General features: G+C 48.5%; 2 protein-coding genes across 2 annotated transcripts; both read left to right on the forward strand.

The window, feature by feature from the left end:
- The first annotated feature begins 75 nt into the window (after positions 1-75).
- Positions 76-2,635, forward strand: nfu1 (NFU1 iron-sulfur cluster scaffold homolog (S. cerevisiae)). The gene is made up of 8 exons (XM_047015790.1): positions 76-185; positions 487-593; positions 696-831; positions 966-1,032; positions 1,127-1,244; positions 1,329-1,392; positions 1,760-1,934; positions 2,032-2,635. Exons 1-8 carry the CDS (start codon positions 127-129, stop codon positions 2,071-2,073), a joined length of 768 nt encoding a protein of 255 aa, XP_046871746.1. The 5' UTR covers positions 76-126; the 3' UTR covers positions 2,074-2,635.
- Positions 2,636-3,473: 838 nt separating this feature from the next.
- On the forward strand, positions 3,474-19,766 carry gfpt1 (glutamine--fructose-6-phosphate transaminase 1). The gene is made up of 19 exons (XM_047015789.1): positions 3,474-3,576; positions 5,530-5,637; positions 5,740-5,847; positions 5,975-6,100; positions 6,279-6,337; positions 6,420-6,554; positions 6,842-6,903; positions 7,053-7,132; positions 7,467-7,575; positions 7,683-7,846; positions 8,536-8,631; positions 9,372-9,469; positions 9,611-9,731; positions 13,457-13,614; positions 15,862-15,976; positions 16,358-16,485; positions 16,727-16,894; positions 17,290-17,451; positions 18,216-19,766. Exons 1-19 carry the CDS (start codon positions 3,570-3,572, stop codon positions 18,258-18,260), a joined length of 2,049 nt encoding a protein of 682 aa, XP_046871745.1. The 5' UTR covers positions 3,474-3,569; the 3' UTR covers positions 18,261-19,766.
- Positions 19,767-20,692: the final 926 nt, after the last annotated feature.

The following is a 20,692-nucleotide window of genomic DNA, read 5'->3' on the forward strand; positions in this document are numbered from 1 at the left end:
CCAACACCAACTATGAATTTAACATTGTATCATTCATCCCCGCCTGTTGGGGGCAGTAATGCGCTCTCAGCCTCTAGTGGTTTTTATGGAAAATACTGTACGCCCGGTAGCTAAACAATCACAAACATGGCGACTTACAGACAGGTCGGGAGGTTGTTATGGATATCTGCAAGACTTTCAAGTCCGTAAGTTATGTCGTCGACCCGAAGTCACCTATTTACTCAGCTGTGGAAGTGTATGAATACACATGTTTGTGGCATATTTATGTCACGCCTCGTTGATGTATTGACAGCTAGCAAGTTAGCTTAAGCTAGCCTTAACCTCTTTCATAAGCTTTGGATCTGACGCAGATATTTTGCCAGACTAGCTCACGTCTTAATATAAGTGCTGCATTACCGTTTCTGTATTTTTGCTACTTAGACTTGTTTTATTGAGGCTGTTATATGCATGATCAAAGCCAATAATATGTTTCGAAACTTCCTCCAGACATGCTGTACGTGGGTATCAGAGCGTTGGGTCCCAATGGACTTCACAGCACAGAGGGCTGACTAGGAGATATTCACAGCCACAGCCTCCTTTTTCTGCTGTACCTGGTATGTCCCATAAGTAGAGTGTGTTTTTACTGTGGACACAGTAAAGTAAGTGTTTTAACAAGTTCCAAGTGAATGATTTTCTCGACAATACTCTCTTCCCAGTGAGGACCATGTTCATTCAGACTCAAGACACGCCCAACCCAAACAGCTTGAAGTTTCTGCCCGGCTGCAAGGTTCTTGAAGCAGGAACAATGGATTTTGCTGGCCCCAGAGATGCATACTGTTCACCCCTAGCCAGGTATACATGTTCTTAAATGCCACTTAACATAATCCAGTAACAAAACAAAGCAAAAAAACTATTTTAAATTTAAGAGGAGTGAGTTCTTATGTATCTTGGAAAACAGGCTGAGATTGTCTCTTTCGTTTGTAAAGGCAGTTATTCAGAATCGATGGGGTCAAAGGTGTGTTTTTGGGTCCTGACTTCATCACCGTAACCAAGGTAACACACACTAAAATGATCAAATGTTCAGCTGTTAACCGTAGCAGTGTCATATGAATCCTTCCGTTCTATATCGACATGTCTCCATTTTTAGACTGGTGTAGACCTGGAGTGGAAGGTAATGAAACCAGATGTCTTTGCTGCTGTTATGGACTTCTTCGCCTCAGGTCTTCCTGTTATCAACGAGGAGGGTACCCCTCGTGCAGATACAGGCAAGACACACAAGGAAATCCATTCCAGGCCAAATAATCTTTACAAAGAGATTGGCTCATTGTTTTGTTTTCCCTGCTTTGCAGAACCTTCAGACGATGACGACGAAGTTGTAGCTATGATCAAAGAACTCCTGGACACCAGGATCAGGTGACAGTTTAAACATGCTAATCACACCCAATATGTACCTTTCAAATGACTCAAGATTTCCCACACAGTTCTTATCAGTGAAACGTCATTCAGATGACTGAGCAGTTAGGGAATCAGGCTATTAATCAGAAGGTTGCTGGTTCGATTCCCCGCCATGCCAAATTACATTGTGTCCTTAGGCAAGGCACTTCACCCTACTTGCCTTGGGGGGGGGGGAATGTCCCTGTACATACTGTAAGTCGCTCTGGATAAGGGCGTCTGCTAAATGACTAAATGTAAACGTTTGGGTTAATTAAGAAGGGTGTGATGTATCACCATGTATTTTGAAGGAACTATCCCGTTAAAGTCACGTGTGACTTCCCCCCAGGCCCACAGTACAGGAGGATGGGGGAGACGTCCTGTATAGAGGCTTCGACGATGGCATTGTGAAGCTCCAGCTGCAAGGCTCCTGCACCAGCTGCCCCAGTTCCATGGTTACCTTGAAGAGTGGCATCCAGAACATGCTGCAGTTCTACGTCCCAGAAGTAGAAGGCGTAGAGCAGGTGTGCATCTCCGCTAATAACGTCAGTCGATGCCAAGCCTTGTGTCTCTGTGAACGTTTTGTCAGTCCCCCTAAACTTTGTTGGTTATGTGCTTCAGGTGAAAGATGAAGAGGAAGGAGCCGTGCAGGGGCAAGTCTAGGAGGAACCTGTCTTCGTGAAATAGCCCCGTCGAGATATGAAATACCCCCGTTGGGGTATGAAATACCCCCTGAAATACCCCTGTCGGAGCCCCTTGGGACTCCCTCTTACAACATGAACATCATAGAGGCTTCACCATTAGCAGGGGCGCTAGCATGATTGCCGTTTCTGGTCATTGGCCTATAGTGAAGTTGGCAGCAGACTGCCAGCTGTGGGATGGAATGTCCAGCTGGGTGTTTTTCCTGTCCTCACAGTTTGTATGGGATGCCCTCCAAAGGACTGGATTTTTACCCGCAGTCTAATTCGTGGTTATTATCTCAGACTGTCACATTGTGTACCTACTGTAACTCATTACCTACCATATAATTATTATATCTCAGACACACCAACATCCATCCATATGTAACAAAGATGCACTGTATAATGTAAATATAGTATATTGAAATAAGAATTGCTTTCTGTCTTATCCCTTCTAGTTGTTTTGTGTTCTGTCCCAAGCAGACAGTGGTTTCATGGATTAGTTGTCATAAGGGATTTATGAAATGAGAGCCTTTGTTGGACCCCAGGAAGATTAGCTCTTCCCACTTTGGTTACAGCTAATGGGGATCCTTTTAACAATAAACAATATATTGAAATTCCACAGTGAAGTGTATCTCAAAAACAGAAGTTGGGGATGTAAACTTTAAAACATCCAATGTATGAACATAAATTATAACAGAGGGATTTGAATAACTTCACACAAATAATGTGAGTAAAATTTACATCAAATATTTAGCAAACTATTTGCTGTATAATGTTAGGCAGATCATTTATTGCGATAGGATAAGATTAGGATAGGATGGCTAAATAACCATCAACCACCAATAATTACAGTTGGACATATCTGAATATGCATGGATGTATCAAACATGACGGCAAGGTGCTTTAGGAATCTGGTCGGGTATTAAAAATATAAATGACAGTAGTGTTTATTTTAGTGACTGTCCATCTGTAGAACCAGATAGCGGCACAAAATCAAAATGACAGTATGACGAAATACACAAGGAGTCCGATTATGTTGTTGTCCCCCCACCCACCAATCGTTGTAATTCAGGAAGTGAAGGGAAACGAGCCCGGAGATTTTTCCGGAGACTTTTTATGAAAATATATGGTAATCTTTTCTACAACGCTGTAGAGTTATCTTAATGTTATTGATTCTTAAGCTTAAATGAAGACGTTTCCAACGTTTTGCATGATGACACATTAGTAGAGAATTACTTTTGTTCACGCCCACCACGGATATGTGGATCCTGCCACGTCAGGGATAAGCGCGTTGGCAGGTGCGAAAGATGAGTGACAGACCTTGCACCAATTGGAGGAATGCTTTCAGTTGAGTCCTTGGCCCTTGTTCAATACAATTTGAAGGGGGCGGATCCGTCATGACAGTCAAAATCAGCAAAGCATAGAACTGTAGCGAGTTGTACAGTAGTTGTGAGGTTGCTTTACTGAGCCGTAGACATGTGTGGTAAGTAGGCTACAACATTGTAGTGTACCCTCGTTATTTACACGCTAGATATGTAACTGGAATGTAGCAAGGTTGCTTTATTAATATGTACTATATAGGATGTGTAACGCTTTAGTTTATTGTTATCTAGCTGAATCAGATTTTGACGTGCCAGCCAAACCAAAGTTAGAGCTAACACTAACAGTTAGCTGGCAGTAGTAGTACCAATTAAATGAATGGATGCTCATGTTTAACGTGGTGTTATTTTAGCTATTGCCTAACCTATATCTATTTTATGAATGTGTCTATTTCGAGACTGCACTATTGTATCCATAAGAAGCTAGCTACTGTACCGCTCCAATTAGCTCTATCCAGTTGCTAAACCATGCTCAGCATCTCTCTTGCTAGTTAGACTAGCTCTGCACTCTCCTCAATTAATGGTTCATTGACATTATGTACAGGTCTTTGTCTTCTCAGGCATACAGACGTTTGCAACGCTGGGTCCATAGGAAGCGTGTCCCAAAAGCTGAAAGCCAGCTACGGTTTGCTAGTCTTCGTAGTCTTCGTAGTTGGCATCTCGTTAGCACCGCTAGTTCGCCACTGATCAGTGTCTAAAATAGGATTGATCGCTTAGGTATATGAATGACACTAATATCATACACCGTGCACCGTTTGTGTCGAAACAGATTATATTTTCAATTGCGTGCAATGATTAATTACTTAAGCGAAATCTCACCCGTATATGGTCATGGGGTGAGGATTGCAAGGGTTAGTGTGAACCTTTTAAGAAGACGGGGCATAGATAACCCACCTGATAATGAGGAACACTGGGTTCTCTCAATGTCACTGTGTTATCTGAGGTAGGACACAACTGAAGTTGGGAATACTGAAAATAGATGTCCTTACCTAGTGATATCTTAATGTTTGTAATATCATGTAGAATGTGCGTCAACGCAGTGACTCTAAAACAAAGTTGGGTCTTGTCTACACCCACCTGGCTATGGCCAGTGACCCTACTTTCTTCCTTCCGACGGTGTGCAGCTGGTTTCAATAGGGCCTCTGTAGCACTGCTGCCCATGCTGAGTGGCATAGAACAGTCCCTCTTTATTTTTCACTGACCCTCTGTGTACTCAGTCTGTACAATATTTCCATTGAGTGTTGTGTTAACTGCTTGGAAAACTGAAGATGATACGCTGTCCATATTTGGAACTACGTAGACTTGACCCAGTGTTCACAGTCAAAACATGATTTTGTTATTTCTTGTTATCGTGGTGATTAACATGTCATGGGCCACATTGTATCCACTCGTTAGAGCCCTAAACCTTTGTGGAAGAGCGGGTGAAGTTTTACTGCGTAATTATCCAAGGAAGATTATCTTCCCTATCTTCTAGTTTACTGAAGCCTAGATAAGACACAGATTAGATGACTGCTTTTTGATCGAAGTTATCCACCTGCCTGCGGTCAGAAGTATTTTTGATATATTTTGGTATAAACATTGGAAAGCTTCTTTCCATTCACAGTATCTCAATACCCCTCAAAGGGTATTGTTGTGTGGGTGTGACTCGCCTTGGGGCATATTTCTCTCAGACTTTCCTTTCCATACAGTGACCAAGAAAAAAATAAAAAAACTTTCCACCTAATTTATTTACATAGCTATTCAGGGTGTCTGCTGGGGTCAAACTGGTTTAACTTGCTGTCCTATTTTCTTTGTGTGGCATCCCATACTGGCTGGCCCTGAATGCGGTCTTATGTTGAAATGGAAAAAAAGTGTTGTTTTGGTTTACCCAGCTCTGTTCTTCAGCCGAAGACTTGAGCTGAAAGAGAGGGAGGAAAAATAGATGTATTCACAATTTAAAGAGAGGGTGTCGGGTCAGAATCGAACCAGCAACCTGCTGATTACGAGCCCAATTCCCTAACCGCTCAGCCACCTGACTATCTGACCCCATCATCTAGTGTCGTCTCTGTCCCCCTCAGGAATCTTTGCCTATCTGAACTACCACGTGCCTCGGACCCGGGGGGAGATCCTGGAGATCCTCCTGAAGGGTTTGCGACGCCTGGAGTACCGCGGCTACGACTCCGCAGGTGAGAGGGCCCGGACTCGCCTTGTGTCAACAGAGTCCTACCGGTCTGGGTGTCGGCTTGTTCAGCCCCTTCAGGCCTTGACCTTTTTTTCTTTTCTCAAAGGTGTGGGGTTTGACAGTGGGAACGGTAAGGACTGGGAGACAAATGCCAGATCCATTCAGATGATCAAGCAGAGTGGCAAGGTGAAGGCTCTGGACGACGAGATCCACAGTAAGAAATCAGTCCCTTTGGCCATCTTAAAAACGTTAAAAACTTTCAATTTCATTTCGAATTTGTTTTTAATTCAAACGTTTTCGCCTTGTCATTTAGTTGCGTTTTGTCTGCATGTGTTTTACAGAACAGCAGGACCTCGACATGGATGTGGAGTTTGACATCCATTTTGGCATTTCCCACACTCGCTGGGCCACTCATGGGGCCCCCAGCCCTGTGAACAGCCACCCTCAGAGGTCTGACAAGAGTAACGGTCAGTCCTGGAGACGGTCCATCAGGGTGGACCAGCAACACTCCACCACAATGACATGAGCTAGCTATAATTCAGACGCTAACAGATGCTTGTTGACACTTTTAGAAGATGTCAGAATCTTTCCTCTGGCTCTCCCTGTGATTACGGAGCATTCCATAACGGATTCTTTCATCTACAGAGTTTATCGTCATTCACAACGGGATCATTACCAACTATAACGACCTGAGGAAATTCCTGGTGAGGAAAAAATAAATCAAATTTTGACTGCTTTACGATTTCCACGTAACCAATGCTGGATCCGCATTTTTGTTTTTCAAAGGAGAGCAAAGGTTACGAGTTTGAGTCGGAGACCGACACAGAGACCATCGCCAAGCTGGTGAAGTACATGTACGACAACCGGGAGAGTAACGACATCAGCTTTGCCACTCTGGTGGAGAGGGTGACTCAACAGCTGGTAAGATGGCTGAGCGGTAAGGGAATGGGGCTAGTAGTCTGGAGGTTGCCGGTTCGATTCCTGGCTGTGCCAAGTGACGTTGTGTCCTTGGGCAAGGCACTTCCCTCGGGGGAATGTCCCTGTACTTGCTGTAAGTCGCTCTGGATAAGAGCGTCTGCTAAATGACAAAATGTAATGTCAATCTAAGATAGCGTCCAGCTAAACAGTCATAATAACCACAATAACCATCGTAAGTGAAACGTCCGGGGGGCTGGTGTAAAGCTCCCGTCTGCTCTCTCTCCTTCTAGGAGGGGGCTTTTGTCCTGGTCTTCAAGAGCGTCCATTACCCAGGGGAGGCGGTCGGCACCAGGTATGCTTTCATGACCTTGGTTTGTTTGTCCGAGGTGATATCGATTCATCTCACCAGGCCACTGGCTGCTAATGCAATGTCGGTACAGCACCTTGCCACCAAATGGCCAGCAATGTTTAATGAGAATCCGTGCTTGCCTGTCCATCTAGGAGGGGAGGTCCTCTGCTGATTGCTGTCAAAAGTGACCACAAGCTCTCCACCGACCACATCCCTATCCTCTACCGCTCCTGTAAGTCCGGCTCCCCTCTCTCTCTTTCTCTCTCTGTCTGTCTGTCTCTCTCTTTTCTCTGTCTCTCTCTTTCTGTCTCTCTCTCTTTCTCTCTCTGTGTCCCCCTCTCTGTCTCTCTAGTGCTCTGTATCTGTCTCTCTCTCTTCTCTCTCTTCTGTTTGTCTCTCTCTCTTCTCTGTGTTTCTCTCTGTCTCTCTCTTCTCTCTGTCTCGCTCTCCCCCGCTATATCTCTCTGTCTGTGTGGTCTTCATGCGAGGACGAGCAGGGTTAAGCTCCATGGTGTCTCTCCCCCCCTCTCTCTCTCTCTGTTTCTCCCCTCTCTCTCTCCTCTCAGCTGGTAAGGACAAGAAGAGCGGCGGCAGCCTGCCCAGGGTGGACCAGGACACGTGTCTCTTCCCCGTGGACATGAAGGCTGTGGAGTACTACTTCGCCTCAGACGCCAGGTCTGCATCCGCGCTCACCGCTTCAAAGGCCTCCAATCAATATACCGCAGCTCGCAACTTTGGACCTTTTTGTCGACTTTGATATTCCTCTTCTGTTGCCACGGCAGCGCGGTGATCGAGCACACGAACCGCGTGATCTTCCTGGAGGACGACGACGTGGCGGCGGTGACGGACGGACGCCTGTCCATCCACCGGATCAAGCGCACGGTGGGGGACCACCCGGCCCGCGCCATCCAGACCCTGCAGATGGAGCTGCAGCAGATCATGAAGGGTGAGGGGGTGGGGGTGGGAAGAGAGGGGGAGGGAGGGGGTGGAGGGGTGGGGCGGGAGAGGAGGGAGGAGAAGGAAGGTGAAAGGGCAGAGGAGGGAGAGAAGAAAAGGGGAGAAGTAGGAGGAGAAGGGAGACAGAGGAAGAGGAGGAGCAAGTGTTGGTGGAGGACCAGGTGTCTGTGCTGCACCTCCTCCGTCCTCCAGCAGAGGGCGTCGAGGGAGCGATTGGGCCCGTCCAGGAGACATTCCATTGCTGGCCCGTCATTCCAGCCCCTCTCTCCCCAGCCTCTCCTTCCAGAAGCTCCGCTGAAACAACCTCATTCACATGACCCACATTACTGTCAGAGGCGGGCTGCAAAACAGTCGTATATCTCTATGACGAGCCGTCACGCAACATGGAGAACATCATCCATCTGCAGGCTGTTGTTTTGTTTTCACCAAGTTCCGCTTGATTCATGATTACACGGGACTGCATGAAAGACCAAGCTACTGAAGGTCATTCTGCTTCCAGACTCGCACCTCCCCACCGTCCAACTAATTAGGGTTACATGGGATCCCAGTTAAGATAACAACATGCATTAACGAATGCCCGCATCGATGAACACTCCATAAAAGCTGCATTAACGTTCTCCCTACTCATAGGCGCTGCTTGTGAATGAGTGCTAAGGGACTGTGTCTTTGCCTCCCCAGGGAACTACAGCTCCTTCATGCAGAAGGAGATCTTTGAGCAGCCAGAGTCCGTGTTCAACACCATGAGGGGAAGGATCAACTTTGACGACAACACAGGTCAGGGGAGTGGCCCTGAGGCCAGGGGAGGGGCCCTGAGGACAAGGGGAGGGGCCCTGAGGCCAGGGGAGGGGCCCTGAGGCCAGGGGAGGGGCCCTGAGGCCAGGGGAGGGGCCCTGAGGCCAGGGGAGGGGCCCTGAGGACAAGGGGAGGGGCCCTGAGGACAGGGGAGGGGCCCTGAGGCCAGGGGAGGGGCCCTGAGGACAGGGGAGGGGCCCTGAGGCCAGGGGAGGGGCCCTGAGGCCAGGGGAGGGGCCCTGAGGCCAGGGGAGGGGCCCTGAGGCCAGGGGAGGGGCCCTGAGGCCAGGGGAGGGGCCCTGAGGACAAGGGGAGGGGCCCTGAGGCCAGGGGAGGGGCCCTGTTTCCACTTTAGGGCGGAGAGGGTGATTTGACGCCTCGTTGCCACGACAAAACTGCCCCTCGTTTCATGGTTTCTTAGTTCCCTCACCATGAAAATATGCCTTTTTTTTTTTTGTATTTGTGGGGTGTTGCAAGTCTTTCTTTTCCGCCACAGTTATATGGCTTTCTTAAATGTCCTTCAGGATTTAGAACCTTTTTAATTCGTTTAGCAGACGGTTTAACCCTCAGCGACGTTCAGGGGACTTGAACCTGCGATCCCTTGCTCTATGGTCAAATATTGTACCACTAAGAGCAATCCCTATTCTTCCTAGGGTAGGGAATAGAACTGAATGCTCTCTGTAGGGCGTTGTTGTAAGAGAGTTGTGTGTTTGCCTTCCCAGTGACGCTGGGCGGGCTGAAGGATCACATCAAGGAGATCCAGCGTTGTCGCAGGCTCATCCTCATCGCCTGTGGGACCAGCTACCACGCTGGCGTGGCGGTGAGTCCCCCCGCACCCCCCCCGCACCAGCACCGCACCACCCCCGCACCACCCCCGCACCAACACCACACCGCACCACCCCCACCACCCCACACCACCCCCATCCCCCTGGCTGATCCCTGCGTGGTCTCCTCCCTCCAGACTCGCCAGGTTCTGGAGGAGCTGACGGAGCTTCCCGTCATGGTGGAGCTGGCCAGCGACTTCCTGGACCGCAACACTCCCGTGTTCAGGGACGACGTCTGCTTCTTCATCAGCCAATCAGGTGAGAGCTGTTGCTGTCAGCCAGGTGTTCATGAAGCTGAAGATGTGGCTGAAACCCTAAATGACTTTAGGGTCCAGTATTTCCCATTTGATTTTGTTACACGTAAAAAAAGTAACTAATATTATAAAAAGAAATGCCCCCACTGGAAATTCATACTTCCGGCGCGCCTACGCGATGGCTGCGTCGACAAGAGCTCCGCAAAAACCCAGCTTTTTGTTAGTCTTTTTAGTGTTCGTTACTTGTTTTGTCAATGTTATATTGTCGCTTATTCAGTACGACCGGCAGACACTTCTGGACATTAAGTTGTCACTTGGCAAGGATCATTTTACGAACTTTAATTCCACTTCTCGGAGTGCGAGCTCGGACTGCAGCTGGCCCTTTGCTGTTTCGCCGTTCTGTTTACCCGCTAGACGGAGAAAGAAGAAACGTGGCCGGCGTGCTGGAGTCCTTGTTCGAACTCGGAAACGATGCTTCAAACCTGCTCTTCCAACCATCTTACTAGCTAACGTTCAGTCCATCGACAACAAAATGGATGAACTTAACGCTCGTGTCAAATTCCAACGGGACATCAGGAACTGCTGTGTACTGGCGTTCGTTGAGACCTGGCTGTCTCCGGAGATCTCCGACGCAGCGGTTACCCCGTCGGGATTCACCATATACCGCCAGGACAGAACAGCTGACTCAGGGAAGTGCAGGGGCGGAGGGGTCTGTGTTATGGTTAACTCTCTCTGGGCTACGGATGTAGCGGTATTAGCATCTCACTGCTCTCCGGTCCTTGAGCTGCTAACTGTAAAAATCAGACCCTTCTATCTACCTCGGGAATTCACTGCGGTCGTCATGAGTGCAGTCTACATCCCCCCCCAGGTAGACAAGGCCGCTGCTTTGGATGAACTGTATGGGATTATCAATGGTCTGGAAAATGTGCACCCAGAGGCAGCCTTCATTGTTGTTGGTGATTTCAACAGAGCTAACATGAAGAAAGTCCTGCCCAAATACTATCAGCACATTGACTTCTTCACACGTGGAGACCAGATCCTTGACCATTGTTATACAACATTCAAGGGCAGTTACAAACCCCTCCCCCGCCCTGCCTTTGGGAAGGCTGATCACACCTCCATTCTTCTTCTCCCCGCATATGAACAAAAGCTCAAACAGGTCAGACCGGTTGAGAGGTCAGTTCACCTATGGAGTGACGAGTGTGTGGCGACCCTCCAGGACTGCTTTGACACCACTGACTGGCTGATGTTCAGGGACGCAGCAGATGGGGACATTAACGAATACTCAGACACTGTCTCCAGCTACATCCAGCACTGCATTGATGACGTTGTCCCCAAGAAGGTTGTCCGGTCTTTCCCAAATCAGAAGCCCTGGGTTGATGCCGCGGTCCGGGCCAAGCTGAGAGCCCGTACTGTCGCCTTTAATTCTGGGGACCCTGATGAGTACAGGAAGGCCAGATACGACCTTCTGAAGGCCATCAAAGCAGCGAAAAGGGCCTACAGGACCAAGGTGGAGTCCAGCTACCATGGCTCTGACCCCAGGCGCATGTGGAGTGGACTTAAAGCCATTACAGAATACAAAGGGAGAGGCTACAATGAGACCCAGTCTTCTGTCCTACTGCCAGACGAGCTGAACTCCTTCTACGCTCGCTTTGAGAGGGACAGTGAACCCCCTGCAGTGGAGCTACCTGAAGGCCAAGCCAGTGGTGTGCCTACACTAACTGTAGCTGAGGTGAGGCTATGCTTTAAGAAGATCAACCCTCGCAAGGCACCTGGCCCAGACGGCATATCAGGTAGGGCCCTTAGGGGCTGCGCTGACCAGCTGGCAGGGGTCTTCAGTGACATCTTCAACCTCTCCCTTAACCTGTCTGTACTCCCCACCTGCTTCAAGAGGACCACCATCATCCCTGTGCCCAAGAACACCAAGGTCACATGTCTGAATGACTATCGCCCAATAGCACTGACCTCTATCATCATGAAGTGCTTCGAGCGGCTAGTCAAATCATTCATCTGCTCCTCGCTGCCCCCCACACTGGACCCTATGCAGTTTGCATACCGGTCCAATAGGTCTACAGACGATGCCATCGCTCTGACCATGCACACCGCTCTCTCCCACCTGGACAAGGGGAATACATATGTGAGGATGCTGTTCATTGACTACAGCTCTGCATTCAACACCATCATCCCCTCCAGACTGGTCTCCAAGCTTGTGGACCTGGGACTAAGCACCTCCCTCTGCAAGTGGATCTTCCACTTCCTGACGGGGAGGCCACAGGTGGTGAGAATCGGTGACCGCACTTCATCTGTACTGATCACCAACACAGGCACCCCCCAGGGCTGTGTGCTCAGCCCTCTCCTGTTCTCCTTGTTCACCCACGACTGTGCGGCTACGCACAGCTCCAACCTCCTCGTTAAGTTTGCTGACGACACAACCATCGTGGGCCTCATCTCTGACAGTGACGAGTCAGCCTACAGAGAGGAGGTTGACACCCTGACATCATGGTGCCAGGACAACAACCTCTCTCTTAACATCAGCAAGACCAAGGAGATGATTGTGGACTTTAGGAGGCGGCAGGAGGAGGAGCATGCACCCCTATTCATCAATGGATCGGAAGTGGAGAAGGTCAGCTGCTTCAAGTTCCTCGGGGTGAACATCAGCAATGACCTCACCTGGTCTGTTCACACGGACAAGGTGGTCAAAACGGCCCGTAAGCGCCTCTTCTTCCTGAGGAGACTGAAGAAGTTTGGTATGGACTCAGTCATCCTTACTAACTTTTACAGATGCACTATAGAAAGCATTCTGACTGGTTGTATCACAGTGTGGTATGGGAGCTGCACAGACCGGGACCGCAAGGCCCTACGAAGTGTGGTCCGTTCTGCTGAGTTCATCATCGGCAGGAAGCTCCCAGCCCTACAGGACACCTACCACACACGTTGCCTTAGGAAAGCCAGCAGGATTCTAAGAGACTGTTCCCACCCATCCTTCAGTCTCTTTACCCCGTTGCCTTCTGGCAGGCGTTACCGCAGCATCCGGTCGCGCACACGCAGACTGGACAACAGTTTCTACCCAAGGGTCATCAGGCTTCTCAATGGACACTGATATGGACATTTTTACTGCACACTAGTCACTTATACACTGTCACTTTCAGCTACTGGTTGCTCTTTCAGTAACATTGCACTACTGTACCTCGCCACCAGGCTCCTGTTTGGTCATTGACAAAGTCACTGATCTGTAAATTTGCACTACTGCACTGTACTCCATTTAGGTTAGATTAGTTTATAGGGTTGTAACAGGTTTTTTTTTTTTTTTTTTTTTTTTTTTTTTTTTTTTTTTTTTTGTGTATTAGGGTTAGTATAGCGTACTATTTATTGTTATCTGTAATTTAGGAAGTTTTAGTGTTAGGGTTAGTATAGTCGTTTATTTATTGCTATCTGTATATTTAGGAAGTTCACTTATCTAAGCTCAGCATAGATGTAAATTTGTTCTGTGTACTTATATGTTATGTTATGCCAAGTGCTTGCGTTGTCTTGTCTTAAGAATTTCAGTGCCCAGTCTAACCTTGTGTTGCTCTGTGCACCTGACAAATAAAAGACTTGACTTGACTTGAAATACTATCATGGATTTTAAAATTTCTGAATTCCGGGAGACGTTTGCTCATTGACATTTAGTTTGTGCAGTATAGAGCTAGATGACCCCTGAGCCCTATCCCCCTGTCCCCTGCGTCCCAGGTGAGACCGCAGACAGCCTGATGGCCCTGCACTACTGTAAGGAGAGAGGAGCTCTGACTGTGGGCATCACCAACACGGTGGGCAGCTCCATCTCCAGGGAGACCGACTGTGGGGTCCACATCAACGCTGGGCCGGAGATAGGGGTGGCCAGCACCAAGGTGAGGGAGGGGGACCTGGTACTGTCCCAATACAACCCTGCACCTGAGTCAGAGTCCGCATCGGAATACATGTCTATTTGTGTACTGGCCGGTTTGAAAGGAAGCCATATTGGTGAGTGTTATTAATGCAACTCTGATTATACTTCATGAAGCAACTCTGATTATACTTCATGAAGCAACTCTGATAATACTTCATGATCAATGAGGGTTCATTTGGGACCAGCGTCATCCAGGAGTTGTCAGAGTGAGTCATCCCATCTTTAGCTCCCAGTATTCCCTCTGTACAGGGGCCTCTCCCTGCAGCCCATCCTTCATACCCGCTCTCCTGGACCAGATCAGCTGATACATGATACTGCTTTACCTCACACGCTGGGGAGAAACCCAGGCAGGTCGGAGGGACTGGGAAACATCTCGTTTTTATTGAGATGAAGATTCCTCTGGTCGTGTTGCATTGTGGGGGATGGAGTTTGATGAGCTGGTCTGTGTCGAGCTGCTGAAACAGGGTTGTGTGTTGCAGGGTACTATTTCCCACGGCAGTGGTCTGTTCAATGGCATAGCAGCCCTGTATGTCATCATTATTATAGGGGAAGTAGGGTCGTGCCCATTTCCTGTTCTGGTCGGGGGGGTTTGTAGTTCATGTGGAACCTAAATCATGTCAGCACCAGTGCTGTATGTGATGATGTGAACTGGAACTGGTGTTAAGGAGGCCTTCATATTTCATCCTGGGAGTGTCGCTTTAAAGCCTGATATTCTCATCTCCACTCTTGTTAAAGCAGCGATCCACAAGCCTCCCCCCCCTCCGCCCCTACTGTACACAAAGAGGCGCTGGGGTTGCCAAGTTGGGAGGGTCGCCAGGTTGGGAGGGAGAGTGGTGGAGCCTGGTCCAAGGCCCTAGCTCACTGAGCCCTCCAGACCCAGCGCTGCTAGGAGCAGAGCCAGGGAAAGAGAGTTGTTTAATCTGTTGTCCTTCTGGGGCAGTGGTCTTCAACCCTGCTCCTCGGGGCCCACTGTTCCGTACGTGTCAAACGTTTCCCTACTCCGGCACACCAGATTTCAAATGAATGGTCGTAATCAGGCTTCTACAGAGCTGGATATGAGGAGCAGATTGGGGACAGCCTTGTTCTTTGAGGTGTCGAGCGACTTGGCTGTTTCATAGTGACAGAGCGGGACTTTGGATACACTCTGGAGGTGTCTTAGTTGAGTGATTTTGAGTGACACTTCAGGGTGACACACTGAGTGGGAAGCAGGGGCTAGAACACAGGAAGTGGACCTCGGCTTTGGCGCCTGTCGAACGTGACGCCATGACAACTCATCCCTGGTGGCGTGGGCGCGTTTGGGTAGAGACCGCCTGTGGTCAGCATACAGTGAGTGTGCGAGAGAGAGAGAGAGACAGAGAGAGAGAGAGAGAGAGAGAGAGAGACGGAGAGGAAAGAGAGAGAGAGAGTCAGTGTGACTGTTTTACGACCGTGCCAGTGGCTTGAGGTGTTGGCGCCGCCCTCTCCAGTGGGTCCAGTCAAACGACTTGGCACCTCCATGAAGAGCCGTGACGCCCACGCGTTCCCAGAACGACGGTGTCTGGCGGAGGGGGCGGCGTGTGGAGGGAGGGGGTGGGACACAGGAGAAGCATGGCAGGGGGGAAGGAACCTTGTGAGGCTGCGTTCATCTGCGCGTCGCCATGGGTGCTTGCCCGTGTGCCAGCTCCTATGGGGTGGTGGAAGTGGAAGGAGTTACCGTAAGCCGTACGTTTAATCCTCATCGCTAGGTGGAGTCTGTTTCTATCAGCGTGCAGGACAACAGTGGAGGCGCGTGTGAGGCTCTTTAGCTCAGTCCTGCAGCCCGCTCTCATCTGGTCCATATTAACAACTGGCTGCAGAGAGCCAGGCCAGGCCTGTGGGGCCCAGGCAAGGCCAGTGATCAGGCCTGACAGTCCAGCCCAGACCTCTAGGGGCTAGCCCTCAGCCCAGGCCTGTGAGGGCCAAGTTGTGGGCCAAGCTGTGGCTGTCATCATATCTGACTGCCTTAGCTGGATGTTAGACTGTGCTTCATTTAGCTTGGTCAGGCAGCCTCCTCATGTCTCACCTTCAGCAGGAGAACAAGAGCTGGGTGACACCTGGGGGCGTCTTGGATGACTTCAGCACTAACTGTGTGTGTGTGTGTCTCTCTCTCTCTCTCTCTCTCTCTCTCTCTCTCTCTCCTCTCTCCTCTCTCCTCTCTCCTCTCTCCTCTCTCCTCTCTCTCTCTCTGCAGGCCTACACCAGCCAGTTTGTGGCCCTCATCATGTTTGCGCTGCTGATGTGTGATGACAGGATCTCCATGCAGCCCAGAAGAAGAGAGATCATCCAGGGACTGAGGGTCCTGCCAGGTAGGCTGTACACACACACACACACACGTTCATGCCATGCAAATACACGTGCACACACACACACACCCAGACATGGAAAGAAATCTCGAGTGATGGAGAGGAGGGAGAGGGCAGTATCGAAGGATGGAGGGAGAAGTTAAGAAGAGGCCCGTTGCCCAGCGAGCTGTGGTGTGCGTCACGACTGTAGCAGTGCTGTTTCTGTTTACAGATCACGTTAAACAGATCCTGTGTTTTTCCTGCGGAGATTACAGCCGTTCATGTCCTCTCAAGGATTGAGTTATTCTCAAAAGGACTGTTGTGAAGATTTGCCAAACGTTGTTGTAGTAATTACTGGCTGAAATAAATGGCATGCATCATGAATTGTGTGTGTTTGTGTGTCAGACTTGATCAAGGAGGTGCTGAGTTTGGATGATGAGATCCAGAATCTGGCTACGGAGCTGTACCAGCAGAAGAGTGTGCTTATCATGGGCAGGGGCTACCACTACGCCACATGCCTGGAGGGAGCTCTGGTCAGTAACGTGTCTCTCTCGCACTGTCTCTCTCCTTCTGTCTGTCTCTCTCTGTCTCTTTTCTGGGGGTGATTTGGGGTTTTCAAATCTCTGTTTCTCTCTGTGTTTCTCTCCGAATCTCTGTCTCAAGCTCTGTTACTGTCTCTTCCCGTCTCCCCCTCTCTCTCGCTCAACCTCTCTTTCTCTCCCCCCCCCTCTCTCTCGCTCTCTCTCATGGTTGAAATCTTGCGTGCGTGAGCAGAAGATCAAGGAGATCACCTACATGCACTCTGAGGGCATCCTGGCAGGGGAGCTGAAGCACGGCCCTCTGGCCCTGGTGGACAAGCTGATGCCCGTCATCATGATCATCATGAGGGACCACACCTACGTCAAGTGTCAGAACGCCCTGCAGCAAGTCATCGCTCGCCAGGTGAGGGAAACGCGCACACACACACACACAGTATATATATATATATATATATATATATATATATATATATATACGTACATGTAAATATGATATGAAATTATATAACATAACTCAATATATTGGAGTACACATACTGTGTATTTGCTTTTAGTGAATAATGAAATTAAAAGCCTACATGACTATAGGCAGTTTGATCTGCTCCAGATGTGAACTTTAAGCTCCTAGTGGAGAAGCATGTGTGGGAGCAGGTATTCCTCAGGGAGGTGGAGATGTCTCACCTCCCAGGTTCATGAGGAGGGCCTCCTTCTCTCCAGACCAAGAGGGAGGCGAGGGAGGCGGGGGGAGGAGGTTGTGCCTGGCGACCCCTAACGGAGTAAAGTTTGGTTTTGGAACAGGGCCGGCCCATCGTCATCTGTGACAAGGACGACTACGAGACTGTGAAGAACTCGAGCCGCACCATCAAGGTGCCCCACTGTGTGGACTGTCTCCAGGGCGTCCTCAGCGTCATCCCCCTGCAGCTGCTGTCCTTCCACCTGGCCGTGCTGCGCGGCTTCGACGTCAGTCACGCCTCCTCTTCCTCTCCTAGACACACCTCACATCCTGTCCTCCTCTCCCTCTCCTAGACACACCTCACATCCTTTCCTCTCCCTCTCCTAGACACACCTCACATCCTGTCCTCCTCTCCCTCTCCTAGACACACCTCACATCCTGTCCTCCTCTCCCTCTCCTAGACACACCTCACATCCTGTCCTCCCTCTCCTAGACACACCTCACATCCTGTCCTCCTCTCCCTCTCCTAGACACACCTCACATCCTGTCCTCTCCCTCTCCTAGACTCACCTCACATCCTGTCCTCCTCTCCCTGTCCTAGACACACCTCACATCCTATCCTCCTCTCCCTCCTAGACACACCTCACATCCTGTCCTCTCCCTCTCCTAGACACACCTCACATCCTGTCCTCTCCCTCTCCTAGACACACCTCACATCCTGTCTTCTCCCTCTCCTAGACACACCTCACATCCTGTCCTCCTCATCCTCAGACTTGCCAAACATCCACAACATGTAACTGTACAACACAGACCACACTATAAACTCTTGAATGTTACGTAGACTGAAGGGGTCCCTCAGAAGCGGAGCGTTGTCTGATGGTTACAGTTCAGTGGTCGAGCCGTTTGACTGGACTGACTGTACTGAATGAATAAATCCTGTAATGTAAGGCCTTCTGCGTCTGCACCAGGCTTTAGTTACACCTCCTCTGGACCACATCTGTGGGCTTGATGTTTGATGTTCTGAATCCATTCTCTTTTGTTCCTCATCCAGGTGGACTGCCCCAGAAACCTGGCCAAGTCTGTGACGGTGGAGTGAACTGAAGGCTCCTCAGCCCAGGGAAACGCACACACACACACACAGTGCTGGAGCAGCTGCTCACACAGTTTATCAATGTTTCCTATTTTGTAAGCGTCTCACTTCATGACTCTTTATAATGCATTATTCCTCTTGATCAAATACTGTATCACACTTTTCTCTGAAGCCTGAAGGAATCATCATGTCATGGTATACTTTTTGTTGCTGTTTGGCGAGGTTGGAGGTGAACAGTAATCAATGTCCTATCCACGTGGAGAAGTCTGATACCGGGGAACAGCCATGATTGAAACACAATCATTACTGCTTTACTTGGCCTACACGTTCATGAGTGCACTACTTAGCAAGGTTGGAAACGTGTTTGCATTTGATTCATTGTGCTCTTCGGTTGTTTGTTTCTGAAAGCTTAAGTTACTGATCGATGTTGGTGGGTTACAAGAACTGTGAAGTGTAGTGTGTTGGGATCATCTTTTTGGCAGCTTGTTATTTGGAGAGTCATTGTCCTTTTGCTTTCATTTGTCAACTTTGAAATCATTCCTGCCCTTTTTTGTAACTAAAAAATAGAAGTTCTTCCGATTGCTGTGCCACGTACGTCTCTATCAAGCAGTGTAAGGCATGGGGTATATATTGAATATTTTATTTTTTTTTTTACATATCAGGTCTATACACTGTCATTAGATTAGTTCCTGATAGACTTTTGCAGCGATAAGTTTCTCTTTATGGCCTCACTCTTTCCTACCTACACCTTGCCACCACAATGATTTGTGCAAAAATTGGGACCATTATTTATGTTTTTGTAGTTTTTCCACTTTCTGGTTTGTAATTGTAAGCATTTGACCTAAATGTGAATGTGACTGCTATGTTCAAACAAATACCTAGATCCCAGAAAATCAAAATGTCGCTGGACATTTCTTCTGTCAACCAAAGGTCTACCTGGTTGTGGGGGGATACTGTTAAATGGAGGCTGTGCTTAGACATGGTGACCTCACCTAGATACAAAGTAACTAAGTCCATTTATATAGCTGCTATTTGAAATGTAAGTCAAGATCATAATGTTAGTAAACATTTGTCACATCCAGCTGTTGTGTGAATGCAAAGTGTTCAACTGTTATAAATATATAGTAATTGGACACATGTTTTATATTTTATTTAGTGTTTTACTATTCATTAGAAATGCATCTTGGAACTGGATTCATGCCTTGTGTGTTTAGGCTAAATGACTCATTCTGCACTTGATAACTCATGTAGTGTCTTCTGATCCAGTGTAACCAACAATGTCTACTGCAGACTTCTGTGAGGTGAAGAGCAACTGGAAAACATAATCGAAGTGGGTTATGGTTTTAATGGAGGGCATAGATAGACTACCAAACTGGAAGTTATACACAAGCGATATGCACTATGATCTTTACCTTGTAGCGTCTGTTTACCACTGGGTTACTGAGGATTTCTATTTAAAGACAAAGCTGATGCAATAAATGACTGTCCCCATCTCTTCAGCTTTTGATCATAGATACTGTCACAATGATTTTATTGAACACATTCCAACATGGCCTATCAAAACCCACAACAACATTCTGAAGTTTAAAAACGGTTAAAACGGATCACCAGAAACATGCATTTGTACAGGGTCCAATAAATTAGGATTAGATCAATAGGTTTACCCAGCCACGAAGACCCAAAATGGCAGAAAGTGTTAGTTTAACATAGCCACACAGAGCCAAATGAACACACAGTGCCGCAACGACACATCTGCTTAGAGCCAAAAAGGCTGAGCAGGCAGACAGGGAGCAGCGAGGAAGCGCTGAAAGAGCATACAGCATAGACAAGGTGCCCCCGAACCCGTTCGCAGGAGTCCGACTCTTCCGTGGGTTCCGCTTGTGGTTCACATACCGAGATGAACCGGAAGACTGACAGCTGACTTGGGATTTGTTTGAGCACAACCTTGCATCCCCACCACAGCCTTCTGCGGTCATGGACAATAGCATCCACCTGATATTTGAATTCAGCCTCAAAACAGCTGAAAGAAAAAAGGTTAAAGACTTGGTAAAATAAATTGCAGCCTCCAAAAAAGTTTCATTGTGTTGGCTCACTGCTCCAATGGCCTCTATTGCAGGGGCTGTGTAGTTCTGAACAGCAGCAAGACTTTTCAGCACAGAAGCAAGCCGTCTTAATCCTCCAGCAAGTGGGAACATTGTTCATCTCTATTCGCTTAAAATATGTTAAAAGGGTATTTCCCGGAACGGTGTTTAAAGAAGCCGTACTTTATAACGCCATGGCCGTAGTCAACGGAGAACAGCAGTGTGGACGTGTTGATTCTCCAAAAACGTCATTTGGCCTGTCTTAGTAGTTAGCGGCAGCCACGTTGAATTTAGTGGCAAAAGGGGCAATTATGACTGATTGCGTAACTATGGACAGCTGTAGAGTCTTATCCTATC

The sequence above is a fragment of the Hypomesus transpacificus genome, unplaced genomic scaffold (genome assembly GCF_021917145.1).
Source record: "Hypomesus transpacificus isolate Combined female unplaced genomic scaffold, fHypTra1 scaffold_31, whole genome shotgun sequence".
Lineage (NCBI taxonomy): Eukaryota > Metazoa > Chordata > Actinopteri > Osmeriformes > Osmeridae > Hypomesus > Hypomesus transpacificus.